Here is a 14,262-nt window from a genome sequence, read left to right as displayed (position 1 = left end):
GCTGTGACTGTAATGACCGTGTGACTGACAGATATGACCAACCGGTGAACTCTAAAACTGGATTCTTTGGTCCCAAAAGGTGCATTTAGGGCTCTGATAAACAACGTGATGACAAGTGCACTTGTTTTGATGGTAGATTTGTTTATTTAAAGTGTCGTAACTGAAATGATTGCTCACGTGGACGTGGACTGTTCTCAGGACACCATTTGGAAACGGCATCAATGGGCTTATTAAAGAGAAGAAAATAAAAAATAATCAACAGAAGCTTAATGTGTCTCTAGGAAGTTAAGATTTTAATTGTCACACGTTTTAAAGAATGGAGGGTTTATTGTAAAGCTTTTGCTGCTTGGTACAATTGTCACAATGGATCTAATATGGAGTTGATTAATGAGAGGTTTGTACTGATAAGATCACAGCTGTGGAGTGTTGGAGATGGAGATGGAGAACCAGGAAACGGTCTCCTTGTACCTCTTTTCACTGACTGACACTGTTCTCTCTCTCTCTCTCTCAATGGGCTTTATTGGCCAAACATACATGTTTATCCAAAACAAGTTAAATAGATAATTTGTTGTTTGTTTACACTCACGAGTTCCAAAGGAATAGAGACATTTTAAATGGTGTGTGTGTGTGTGTGTGTGTGTGTGTGTGTGTGTGTGTGTGTGTGTGTGTGTGTGTGTGTGTGTGTGTGTGTGTGTGTGTGTGTGTGTGTGCGTGTGCGTGTGCGCGTGCGCGTGCGTGTGTGTGTGTGTATGTGTGTGTGATAATACAGTGTTGAAATGCTGTGCAATGATGGGCCGACTCTCTTCTCTGTATACATCAATGAGGTCGCAATGACTGGAACGAACTGCAAAAATCACTGAAGCGGGAGACTCATGACTCCTCACTAACTTTAAGCAGCTTACCGATCACTGCACCTGTACATAGCTCATCTGTAAATAGCCTACCCAACTACGCTCTGAGAGACTCTGGGTTGAGGTCAGTGGACTGACTGTGAACTCTCTGAGAGACTCTGGGTTGAGGTCAGTGGGCTGAATGTGAACTCTCTGAGAGACTCTGGGTTGAGGTCAGTGGGCTGACTGTGAACTCTCTGAGAGACTCTGGGTTGAGGTCTGAGAGACTCTGGGTTGAGGTCAGTGGGCTGACTGTGAACTCTCTGAGAGACTCTGGGTTGAGGTCAGTGGGCTGACTGTGAACTCTCTGAGAGACTCTGGGTTGAGGTCAGTGGGCTGACTGTGAACTCTCTGAGAGACTCTGGGTTGAGGTCAGTGGGCTGAATGTGAACTCTCTGAGAGACTCTGGGTTGAGGTCAGTGGGCTGACTGTGAACTCTCTGAGAGACTCTGGGTTGAGGTCAGTGGGCTGAATGTGAACTCTCTGAGAGACTCTGGGTTGAGGTCAGTGGGCTGACTGTGAACTCTCTGAGAGACTCTGGGTTGAGGTCAGTGGGCTGACTGTGAACTCTCTGAGAGACTCTGGGTTGAGGTCAGTGGGCTGAATGTGAACTCTCTGAGAGACTCTGGGTTGAGGTCAGTGGGCTGACTGTGAACTCTCTGAGAGACTCTGGGTTGAGGTCAGTGGGCTGACTGTGAACTCTCTGAGAGACTCTGGGTTGAGGTCAGTGGGCTGACTGTGAACTCTCTGAGAGACTCTGGGTTGAGGTCAGTGGACTGACTGTAAACGCTCTGAGAGACTCTGGGTTGAGGTCAGTGGACTGACTGAACGCTCTGAGAGACTCTGGGTTGAGGTCAGTGGGCTGAACGCTCTGAGAGACTCTGGGTTGAGGTCAGTGGTCTGAACTCTCTGAGAGACTCTGGGTTGAGGTCAGTGGACTGACTGTGAACTCTCTGAGAGACTCTGGGTTGAGGTCAGTGGACTGACTGTGAACTCTCTGAGAGACTCTGGGTTGAGGTCAGTGGGCTGACTGTGAACTCTCTGAGAGACTCTGGGTTGAGGTCAGTGGACTGACTGTGAACTCTCTGAGAGACTCTGGGTTGAGGTCAGTGGACTGACTGAACGCTCTGAGAGACTCTGGGTTGAGGTCAGTGGACTGACTGAACGCTCTGAGAGACTCTGGGTTGAGGTCAGTGGGCTGAACGCTCTGAGAGACTCTGGGTTGAGGTCAGTGGTCTGAACTCTCTGAGAGACTCTGGGTTGAGGTCAGTGATAAAGTAGTCTACAGTACTACTGCCAAGGTGTACCTACCATAGGAGTCCCCTCCAAGCCTACCATTGACTATGTACATACCCAGCGTGCGACAGAGATGCAGGAGTTGTGACCCATTTTTGTTGGTTATGTTGTCGTAGTTATGCCTAGGGGGGCATATGTGGGAGGGAATGCTGTCACTTCCAGGTAGGTGTTTGTCCCCCTGTGTGCTGAGGGTGTCAGGTTCTTGTCCGGTTCTGGCATTTAGGTCGCCACAGACTAGTACATGTCCCTGGGCCTGGAAATGATTGATTTCCCCCTCCAGGATGGAGAAGCTGTCTTCATTAAAGTATGGCAATTCTAGTGGGGGGATATAGGTAGCACACAGGAAGACATTTTTCTCTGAGACAATTTCCTTATTCTAGTCAGATGTAAAATGTTCCTGTTTTGACTAATTTAACAGAGTGAGTTAGGTCTGATCTATAACAAATTAGCAAACCCCCTGAGTCTCTTCCCTGTCTCACACCAGCTCTCTGTAACCTAAAGGGTAACCAGTGGGTCCATCTCCTCTATACCACCCACCTGGTAGTGTGGTGGATGGGACTACCAGCTCTCTGTAACCTAGAGGACAACCAGTGGGTCCGTCTCCTCTATACACCTGGTAGTGTGGTGGATGGGACTACCAGCTCTCTGTAACCTAGAGGACAACCAGTGGGTCCATCTCCTCTATACCACCCACCTGGTAGTGTGGTGGATGGGACTACCAGCTCTCTGTAACCAGTGGGTCTGTCTCCTCTATACCACCCACCTGGTAGTGTGGTGGATGGGACTACCAGCTCTCTGTAACCAGTGGGTCTGTCTCCTCTATACCACCCACCTGGTAGTGTGGTGGATGGGACTACCAGCTCTCTGTAACCAGTGGGTCTGTCTCCTCTATACCACCCACCCGGTAGTGTGGTGGATGGGACTACCAGCTCTCTGTAACCTAGAGGGTAACCAGTGGGTCTGTCTCCTCTATACCACCCACCTGGTAGTGTGGTGGATGGGACTACCAGCTCTCTGTAACCTAGAGGGCAACCAGTGGGTCCGTCTCCTCTATACCACCCACCTGGTAGTGTGGTGGATGGGACTACCAGCTCTCTGTAACCTAGAGGGCAACCAGTGGGTCCGTCTCCTCTATACCACCCACCTGGTAGTGTGGTGGATGGGACTACCAGCTCTCTGTAACCTAGAGGGCAACCAGTGGGTCCATCTCCTCTATACCACCCACCTGGTAGTGTGGTGGATGGGACTACCAGCTCTCTGTAACCTAGAGGGCAACCAGTGGGTCCATCTCCTCTATACCACCCACCTGGTAGTGTGGTGGATGGGACTACCAGCTCTCTGTAACCTAGAGGGTAACCAGTGGGTCTGTCTCCTCTATACCACCCACCTGGTAGTGTGGTGGATGGGACTACCAGCTCTCTGTAACCTAGAGGACAACCAGTGGGTCCATCTCCTCTATACCACCCACCTGGTAGTGTGGTGGATGGGACTACCAGCTCTCTGTAACCTAGAGGGCAACCAGTGGGTCCGTCTCCTCTATACCACCCACCTGGTAGTGTGGTGGATGGGACTACCAGCTCTCTGTAACCTAGAGGACAACCAGTGGGTCCGTCTCCTCTATACCACCCACCTGGTAGTGTGGTGGATGGGACTACCAGCTCTCTGTAACCTAGAGGACAACCAGTGGTTCCGTCTCCTCTATACCATGTTTCTTATAGGATGACAATGTCTGTATTTCCAATTTCTTTGAAGTCTGGGTTCCTGCCCCTTAGGTCAAAGGCAGATGACCTCTGACCTTGTATATTCCAGGATGAGAAAGTAATAGCCTTGTGTTCCATAGTGTCTAGTGTTGTTTTTGTGTGGTTTAGGGCCAGACCATTACAGTAGGTGTGAGCAGAGCATGTTGAGCATCTGATACGCCCTCTTCCCCCCGCTCCTTCCTTCTTTCTCTCGCTCCCCCCCTGCTCCTTCCTTCTTTCTCTCGCTCCCCCCCGCTCCTTCCTTCTTTCTCTCGCTCCCCCCCGCTCCTTCCTTCCTTTCTCTCGTTCCTCCCGCTCCTTCCTTCTTTCTCTCGCTCCCCCCCGCTCCTTCCTTCTTTCTCTCGCTCCCCCCCTGCTCCTTCCTTCTTTCTCTCGCTCCCCCCCGCTCCTTCCTTCTTTCTCTCGCTCCCCCCCGCTCCTTCCTTCTTTCTCTCCCTCCCCCGCTCCTTCCGTCTTTCTCTCCCTCCCCCCCTCCTTCCGTCTTTCTCTCGCTCCCCCGCTCCTTCCTTCTTTCTCTCGCTCCCCCCTGCTCCTTCCTTCTTTCTCTCGCTCCCCCCCCGCTCCTTCCTTCCTTTCTCTCGTTCCTCCCGCTCCTTCCTTCTTTCTCTCGCTCCCCCCCGCTCCTTCCTTCTTTCTCTCGCTCCCCCGCTCCTTCCTTCCTTTCTCTCGTTCCCCCCGCTCCTTCCTTCTTTCTCTCGCTCCCCCTGCTCCTTCCTTCTTTCTCTCGCTCCCCCCCGCTCCTTCCTTCTTTCTCTCGCTCCCCCCCGCTCCTTCCTTCTTTCTCTCGCTCCCACCCTGCTCCTTCCTTCTTTCTCTCGCTCCCCCCCGCTCCTTCCTTCTTTCTCCCCCCCGCTCCTTCCTTCTTTCTCTCCCTCCCCTCCGCTCCTTCCTTCTTTCTCTCGCTCCCACCCGCTCCTTCCTTCTTTCTCTCGCTCCCACCCGCTCCTTCTTTCTTTCTCTCCCTCCCCCCGCTCCCTCCTTCTTCCTCTCCCTCCCCCCCGCTCCTTCCTTCTTCCTCTCCCTCCCCCCTGCTCCTTCGCTCATCAAATATTAATTGGACAATAAAGTAACCTCTCTGTCTCTCTCTCTGTCTGTCTAGTCCCCAGATAAGCACCGAGCCCTGGAGGAGACGAGGGACTATACGTCCCAGTCCCTGGCCAGTGTAGCCTATCTGATCAACACCTTGGCTAATAATGTCCTCCAAATGCTTGATATCCAGGCATCGCAGCTCCAACGCATGGAGTCCCACATCAACCATATCTCTCAGGTAAGACCTTCAGTCATCTAATGAATCAATCAAATGGATTCATAAATGTGTTTTCTATCAGTGGTCTTAGTGTGTTTTACAGTAATATGGCTTAGACCCGAAACAAGCAGAAACACAGTGATGAGGATAACATTTATTTGACTAAAACGGCGAAGCGATTTCGACACTCTTCCATGTCGAACACATCCACAACTCTGAAGTCATAGGTCGTTGTCCTGATCTTGCCATTCCTCTGTTGTGTGTTCTAGTCAGGGATGGATGAAAGAGACAAGGCAGGCAGTGTTTCAGATGAACTTTGAACTTTCTCCTGTTGTCAATCCGCCTCCCCTTTCTCCCTCGCTCTGAGAACGACACCCCATGGCCACACATCTGAGCACACAGGCTACTGCTCCTCCTCTGAGCTGGGACACTGGCTCTACAGTAGCCTGGGGATATCCCACTCTCACAGGGCAGCTGGACCAGGGTTATAAAGTGACTAGCTACTCTACAGTAGCCTGGGGATATCCCACTCTCACAGGGCAGCTGGACCAGGGTTATAAAGTGACTAGCTACTCTACAGTAGCCTGGGGATATCCCACTCTCACAGGGCAGCTGGACCAGGGTTATAAAGTGACTAGCTACTCTACAGTAGCCCGGGGATATCCCACTCTCACAGGGCAGCTGGACCAGGGTTATAAAGTGACTAGCTACTCTACAGTAGCCCGGGGATATCCCACTCTCACAGGGCAGCTGGACCAGGGTTATAAAGTGACTAGCTACTCTACAGTAGCCTGGGGATATCCCACTCTCACAGGGCAGCTGGACCAGGGTTATAAAGTGTCTAGCTACTCTACAGTAGCCCGGGGATATCCCACTCTAACAGGGCAGCTGAACCAGGGTTATAAAGTGACTAGCTACTCTACAGTAGCCTGGGGATATCCCACTCTCACAGGGCAGCTGGACCAGGGTTATAAAGTGACTAGCTACTCTACAGTAGCCTGGGGATATCCCACTCTCACAGGGCAGCTGGACCAGGGTTATAAAGTGACTAGCTACTCTACAGTAGCCCGGGGATATCCCACTCTCACAGGGCAGCTGGACCAGGGTTATAAAGTGACTAGCTACTCTACAGTAGCCTGGGGATATCCCACTCTAACAGGGCAGCTGGACCAGGGTTATAAAGTGACTAGCTACTCTACAGTAGCCTGGGGATATCCCACTCTCACAGGGCAGCTGGACCACTGTGACATCATTACCATCTCCCCTCTCTAGCCTGGTTAAACCACACTGACATCATTACCATCTCTCTAGCCTGGTTAAACCATACTGACATCATTACCATCTCCCCTCCCTAGCCTGGTTAAACCACACTGACATCATTACCATCTCCCCTCCCTAGCCTGGTTAAACCATACTGACATCATTACCATCTCCCCTCTCTAGCCTGGTTAAACCACACTGACATCATTACCATCTCCTCCCTAGCCTGGTTAAACCATACTGACATCATTACCATCTCCCTCCCTAGCCTGGTTAAACCACACTGACATCATTACCATCTCCCTCCCTAGCCTGGTTAAACCATACTGACATCATTACCATCTCCCTAGCCTGGTTAAACCATACTGACATCATTACCATCTCCCTCCCTAGCCTGGTTAAACCACACTGACATCATTACCATCTCCCCTCCTAGCCTGGTTAAACCATACTGACATCATTACCATCTCCCCTCCCTAGCCTGGTTAAACCACACTGACATCATTACCATCTCCCTCTCTAGCCTGGTTAAACCACACTGACATCATCATTACCATCTCCCTCCCTAGCCTGGTTAAACCACACTGACATCATTACCATCTCCCTCTCTAGCCTGGTTAAACCACACTGACATCATTACCATCTCCTCTAGCCTGGTTAAACCATACTGACATCATTACCATCTCCCCTAGCCTGGTTAAACCACACTGACATCATTACCATCTCCCTCTCTAGCCTGGTTAAACCACACTGACATCATTACCATCTCATTACCATCTCTCTCTAGCCTGGTTAAACCATACTGACATCATTACCATCTCCTAGCCTGGTTAAACCACACTGACATCATTACCATCTCCCTAGCCTGGTTAGCCACACTGGTTAAACCACACTGACATCATTACCATCTCTCTAGCCTGGTTAAACCACACTGACATCATTACCATCTCCCTAGCCTGGTTAAACCACACTGACATCATTACCATCTTCCTAGCCTGGTTAAACCACACTGACATCATTACCATCTCCCTAGCCTGGTTAAACCACACTGACATCATTACCATCTCCCTAGCCTGGTTAAACCACACTGACATCATTACCATCTCCCTAGCCTGGTTAAACCACACTGACATCATTACCATCTCCCTCTAGCCTGGTTAAACCACACTGACATCATTACCATCATCCATCTAGCCTGGTTAAACCATACTGACATCATTAGCCTGGTTAAACCACACTGACATCATTACCATCTCCCTAGCCTGGTTAAACCACACATCATTACATCATTAAACCACACTGACATCATTACCATCTCCCTAGCCTGGTTAAACCACACTGACATCATTACCATCTCCTCTAGCCTGGTTAAACCACACTGACATCATTACCATCTCCCCTCTCTAGCCTGGTTAAACCACACTGACATCATTACCATCTCCCTAGCCTGGTTAAACCACACTGACATCATTACCATCTCCCTCTCTAGCCTGGTTAAACCACACTGACATCATTACCATCTCCCCTCTCTAGCCTGGTTAAACCATACTGACATCATTACCATCTCCCTAGCCTGGTTAAACCACACTGACATCATTACCATCTCCCCTCTCTAGCCTGGTTAAACCACACTGACATCATTACCATCTCCCTCCTAGCCTGGTTAAACCACACTGACATCATTACCATCTCCCTAGCCTGGTTAAACCACACTGACATCATTACCATCTCCCCTCCCTAGCCTGGTTAAACCACACTGACATCATTACCATCTCCCCTCTCTAGCCTGGTTAAACCATACTGACATCATTACCATCTCCCTCTCTAGCCTGGTTAAACCACACTGACATCATTACCATCTCCCCTCTAGCCTGGTTAAACCATACTGACATCATTACCATCTCCCTAGCCTGGTTAAACCACACTGACATCATTACCATCTCTCTAGCCTGGTTAAACCACACTGACATCATTACCATCTTCCTAGCCTGGTTAAACCATACTGACATCATTACCATCTCCCCTCCCTAGCCTGGTTAAACCATACTGACATCATTACCATCTCCTCTAGCCTGGTTAAACCACACTGACATCATTACCATCTCCCCTCCCTAGCCTGGTTAAACCACACTGACATCATTACCATCTCCCCTCCTAGCCTGGTTAAACCACACTGACATCATTACCATCTCCCCTCCTAGCCTGGTTAAACCACACTGACATCATTACCATCTCCCCTCTCTAGCCTGGTTAAACCACACTGACATCATTACCATCTCCCCTCTCTAGCCTGGTTAAACCATACTGACATCATTACCATCTCCCCTCTCTAGCCTGGTTAAACCACACTGACATCATTACCATCTCCCTCTCTAGCCTGGTTAAACCATACTGACATCATTACCATCTCTCTAGCCTGGTTAAACCACACTGACATCATTACCATCTCCCCTCTCTAGCCTGGTTAAACCACACTGACATCATTACCATCTCCCCTCCCTAGCCTGGTTAAACCACACTGACATCATTACCATCTCCCCTCCTAGCCTGGTTAAACCACACTGACATCATTACCATCTCCCTAGCCTGGTTAAACCATCTTACCATCTCCCCTCTCTAGCCTGGTTAAACCATACTGACATCATTACCATCTCCCTAGCCTGGTTAAACCATACTGACATCATTACCATCTCCCCTCCTAGCCTGGTTAAACCATACTGACATCATTACCATCTCCCTCCCTAGCCTGGTTAAACCACACTGACATCATTACCATCTCCCCTCTCTAGCCTGGTTAAACCACACTGACATCATTACCTCTCTCCTAGCCTGGTTAAACCATACTGACATCATTACCATCTCTCTAGCCTGGTTAAACCACACTGACATCATTACCATCTCCCCTCCCTAGCCTGGTTAAACCATACTGACATCATTACCATCTCCTAGCCTGGTTAAACCACACTGACATCATTACCATCTCCCCTCTCTAGCCTGGTTAAACCATACTGACATCATTACCATCTCTCTAGCCTGGTTAAACCACACTGACATCATTACCATCTCCCCTCTCTAGCCTGGTTAAACCACACTGACATCATTACCATCTCCCTAGCCTGGTTAAACCACACTGACATCATTACCATCTCCCCTCTCTAGCCTGGTTAAACCATACTGACATCATTACCATCTCCCTCCCTAGCCTGGTTAAACCACACTGACATCATTACCATCTCCCCTCCCTAGCCTGGTTAAACCATACTGACATCATTACCATCTCCCTAGCCTGGTTAAACCACACTGACATCATTACCATCTTCCTAGCCTGGTTAAACCACACTGACATCATTACCATCTCCCTCCCTAGCCTGGTTAAACCACACTGACATCATTACCATCTCCCCTCCCTAGCCTGGTTAAACCACACTGACATCATTACCATCTCCCCTCTCTAGCCTGGTTAAACCATACTGACATCATTACCATCTCCCCTCCCTAGCCTGGTTAAACCACACTGACATCATTACCATCTCCCCTCCCTAGCCTGGTTAAACCACACTGACATCATTACCATCTCCCCTCTCTAGCCTGGTTAAACCACACTGACATCATTACCATCTCCCCTCCCTAGCCTGGTTAAACCATACTGACATCATTACCATCTCCCCTCTCCTAGCCTGGTTAAACCACACTGACATCATTACCATCTCCCCTCCCTAGCCTGGTTAAACCATACTGACATCATTACCATCTCCCCTCTCTAGCCTGGTTAAACCACACTGACATCATTACCATCTCCCCTCCTAGCCTGGTTAAACCACACTGACATCATTACCATCTCCCCTCTAGCCTGGTTAAACCACACTGACATCATTACCATCTCCCTCTCTAGCCTGGTTAAACCACACTGACATCATTACCATCTCCCCTCTAGCCTGGTTAAACCATCTGACATCATTACCATCTCTCTAGCCTGGTTAAACCATACTGACATCATTACCATCTCCCCTCCTAGCCTGGTTAAACCACACTGACATCATTACCATCTCCTCTAGCCTGGTTAAACCATACTGACATCATTACCATCTCCCCTCCTAGCCTGGTTAAACCATACTGACATCATTACCATCTCCCCTCCCTAGCCTGGTTAAACCACACTGACATCATTACCATCTCCCCTCTCTAGCCTGGTTAAACCATACTGACATCATTACCATCTCCCCTCTCTAGCCTGGTTAAACCACACTGACATCATTACCATCTCCCCTCTCTAGCCTGGTTAAACCACACTGACATCATTACCATCTCCCCTCCCTAGCCTGGTTAAACCACACTGACATCATTACCATCTCCCTCTCTAGCCTGGTTAAACCATACTGACATCATTACCATCTCCCCTCCCTAGCCTGGTTAAACCATACTGACATCATTACCATCTCTCTAGCCTGGTTAAACCATACTGACATCATTACCATCTCTCTAGCCTGGTTAAACCATACTGACATCATTACCATCTCTCTAGCCTGGTTAAACCACACTGACATCATTACCATCTCCCCTCTCTAGCCTGGTTAAACCACACTGACATCATTACCATCTCCCCTCCCTAGCCTGGTTAAACCATACTGACATCATTACCATCTCCTCCCTAGCCTGGTTAAACCACACTGACATCATTACCATCTCCCCTCTCTAGCCTGGTTAAACCACACTGACATCATTACCATCTCTCTAGCCTGGTTAAACCACACTGACATCATTACCATCTCTCTAGCCTGGTTAAACCACACTGACATCATTACCATCTCTCTAGCCTGGTTAAACCACACTGACATCATTACCATCTCTCTAGCCTGGTTAAACCATACTGACATCATTACCATCTCCCCTCCCTAGCCTGGTTAAACCACACTGACATCATTACCATCTCTCTAGCCTGGTTAAACCACACTGACATCATTACCATCTCCCCTCTCTAGCCTGGTTAAACCATACTGACATCATTACCATCTCCCTCCTAGCCTGGTTAAACCACACTGACATCATTACCATCTCCCCTCCTAGCCTGGTTAAACCATACTGACATCATTACCATCTCCCTCTCTAGCCTGGTTAAACCACACTGACATCATTACCATCTCCTAGCCTGGTTAAACCATACTGACATCATTACCATCTCCCTAGCCTGGTTAAACCACACTGACATCATTACCATCTCCCCTCTCTAGCCTGGTTAAACCACACTGACATCATTACCATCTCTCTAGCCTGGTTAAACCACACTGACATCATTACCATCTCCCTCTCTAGCCTGGTTAAACCACACTGACATCATTACCATCTCCCCTCCCTAGCCTGGTTAAACCATACTGACATCATTACCATCTCCCCTCCCTAGCCTGGTTAAACCACACTGACATCATTACCATCTCCCCTAGCCTGGTTAAACCATACTGACATCATTACCATCTCCCTAGCCTGGTTAAACCATACTGACATCATTACCATCTCCCTCTAGCCTGGTTAAACCATACTGACATCATTACCATCTCTCTCCTAGCCTGGTTAAACCACACTGACATCATTACCATCTCTCTAGCCTGGTTAAACCACACTGACATCATTACCATCTCCCCTCTCTAGCCTGGTTAAACCACACTGACATCATTACCATCTCCCCTCCCTAGCCTGGTTAAACCACACTGACATCATTACCATCTCCCCTCTCTAGCCTGGTTAAACCATACTGACATCATTACCATCTCCCCTCCCTAGCCTGGTTAAACCACACTGACATCATTACCATCTCCCTAGCCTGGTTAAACCATACTGACATCATTACCATCTCCCCTCCCTAGCCTGGTTAAACCATACTGACATCATTACCATCTCCCCTCTCTAGCCTGGTTAAACCATACTGACATCATTACCATCTCCCCTCCTAGCCTGGTTAAACCACACTGACATCATTACCATCTCTCCTAGCCTGGTTAAACCACACTGACATCATTACCATCTCTCTAGCCTGGTTAAACCATACTGACATCATTACCATCTCTCTAGCCTGGTTAAACCACACTGACATCATTACCATCTCCTCTAGCCTGGTTAAACCATACTGACATCATTACCATCTCCCCTCTCTAGCCTGGTTAAACCATACTGACATCATTACCATCTCCCCTCCCTAGCCTGGTTAAACCACACTGACATCATTACCATCTCCCCTCTCTAGCCTGGTTAAACCACACTGACATCATTACCATCTCCCCTCCCTAGCCTGGTTAAACCACACTGACATCATTACCATCTCCTCCCTAGCCTGGTTAAACCATACTGACATCATTACCATCTCCCCTCTCTAGCCTGGTTAAACCACACTGACATCATTACCATCTCTCTAGCCTGGTTAAACCACACTGACATCATTACCATCTCCCCTCTAGCCTGGTTAAACCACACTGACATCATTACCATCTCCCCTCCCTAGCCTGGTTAAACCACACTGACATCATTACCATCTCTCTAGCCTGGTTAAACCATACTGACATCATTACCATCTCCCCTTCCTAGCCTGGTTAAACCACACTGACATCATTACCATCTCCCCTCTCTAGCCTGGTTAAACCATACTGACATCATTACCATCTTCCTAGCCTGGTTAAACCACACTGACATCATTACCATCTCCCTAGCCTGGTTAAACCACACTGACATCATTACCATCTTCCTAGCCTGGTTAAACCACACTGACATCATTACCATCTCCTAGCCTGGTTAAACCACACTGACATCATTACCATCTCTCTAGCCTGGTTAAACCACACTGACATCATTACCATCTCCCCTCCCTAGCCTGGTTAAACCACACTGACATCATTACCATCTCCCCTCCCTAGCCTGGTTAAACCATACTGACATCATTACCATCTCCCCCCCAGCCTGGTTAAACCACACTGACATCATTACCATCTCCCCCTAGCCTGGTTAAACCACACTGACATCATTACCATCTCCCTCCCCCAGCCTGGTTAAACCACACTGACATCATTACCATCTCCTCTAGCCTGGTTAAACCACACTGACATCATTACCATCTCCTAGCCTGGTTAAACCACACTGACATCATTACCATCTCCCTAGCCTGGTTAAACCATACTGACATCATTACCATCTCCTCCCTAGCCTGGTTAAACCATACTGACATCATTACCATCTCCCTCCCTAGCCTGGTTAAACCACACTGACATCATTACCATCTTTAGCCTGGTTAAACCACACTGACATCATTACCATCTCCTAGCCTGGTTAAACCATACTGACATCATTACCATCTCCCCTCTCTAGCCTGGTTAAACCATACTGACATCATTACCATCTCCCCTAGCCTGGTTAAACCACACTGACATCATTACCATCTCCCCTCTCTAGCCTGGTTAAACCACACTGACATCATTACCATCTCCTCCCTGGTTAAACCACACTGACATCATTACCATCTCCTCTAGCCTGGTTAAACCACACTGACATCATTACCATCTCCCTCCCTAGCCTGGTTAAACCATACTGACATCATTACCATCTCCCCTCTCTAGCCTGGTTAAACCACACTGACATCATTACCATCTCCCTCTCTAGCCTGGTTAAACCATACTGACATCATTACCATCTCCTCCCTAGCCTGGTTAAACCATACTGACATCATTACCATCTCCCTAGCCTGGTTAAACCACACTGACATCATTACCATCTCCCCCTCCCTAGCCTGGTTAAACCATACTGACATCATTACCATCTCCCCTCTAGCCTG

The 14,262-nt window shown here is 48.7% G+C and overlaps 1 protein-coding gene across 12 annotated transcripts in view; it reads left to right on the top strand.

The window, feature by feature from the left end:
• Window positions 1-14,262, top strand: part of LOC118378876 (abl interactor 2-like) — an 83,810-nt gene that overhangs the window by 26,274 nt on the left and 43,274 nt on the right. For all 12 annotated transcript variants that reach the window (XM_052511224.1, XM_052511223.1, XM_052511222.1 and 9 more), the window contains exon 2: window positions 5,046-5,213. In XM_052511224.1, the coding sequence (XP_052367184.1) occupies window positions 5,046-5,213 (168 nt within the window). The remainder of the gene's footprint in view (window positions 1-5,045; window positions 5,214-14,262) is intronic.

The sequence above is a fragment of the Oncorhynchus keta genome, unplaced genomic scaffold (assembly GCF_023373465.1).
Source record: "Oncorhynchus keta strain PuntledgeMale-10-30-2019 unplaced genomic scaffold, Oket_V2 Un_contig_650_pilon_pilon, whole genome shotgun sequence".
NCBI classification, from domain to species: Eukaryota; Metazoa; Chordata; class Actinopteri; order Salmoniformes; family Salmonidae; genus Oncorhynchus; species Oncorhynchus keta.
Note: the sequence above shows the minus strand (reverse complement) of the source record. Positions and strands in the feature narration are given on the sequence as shown.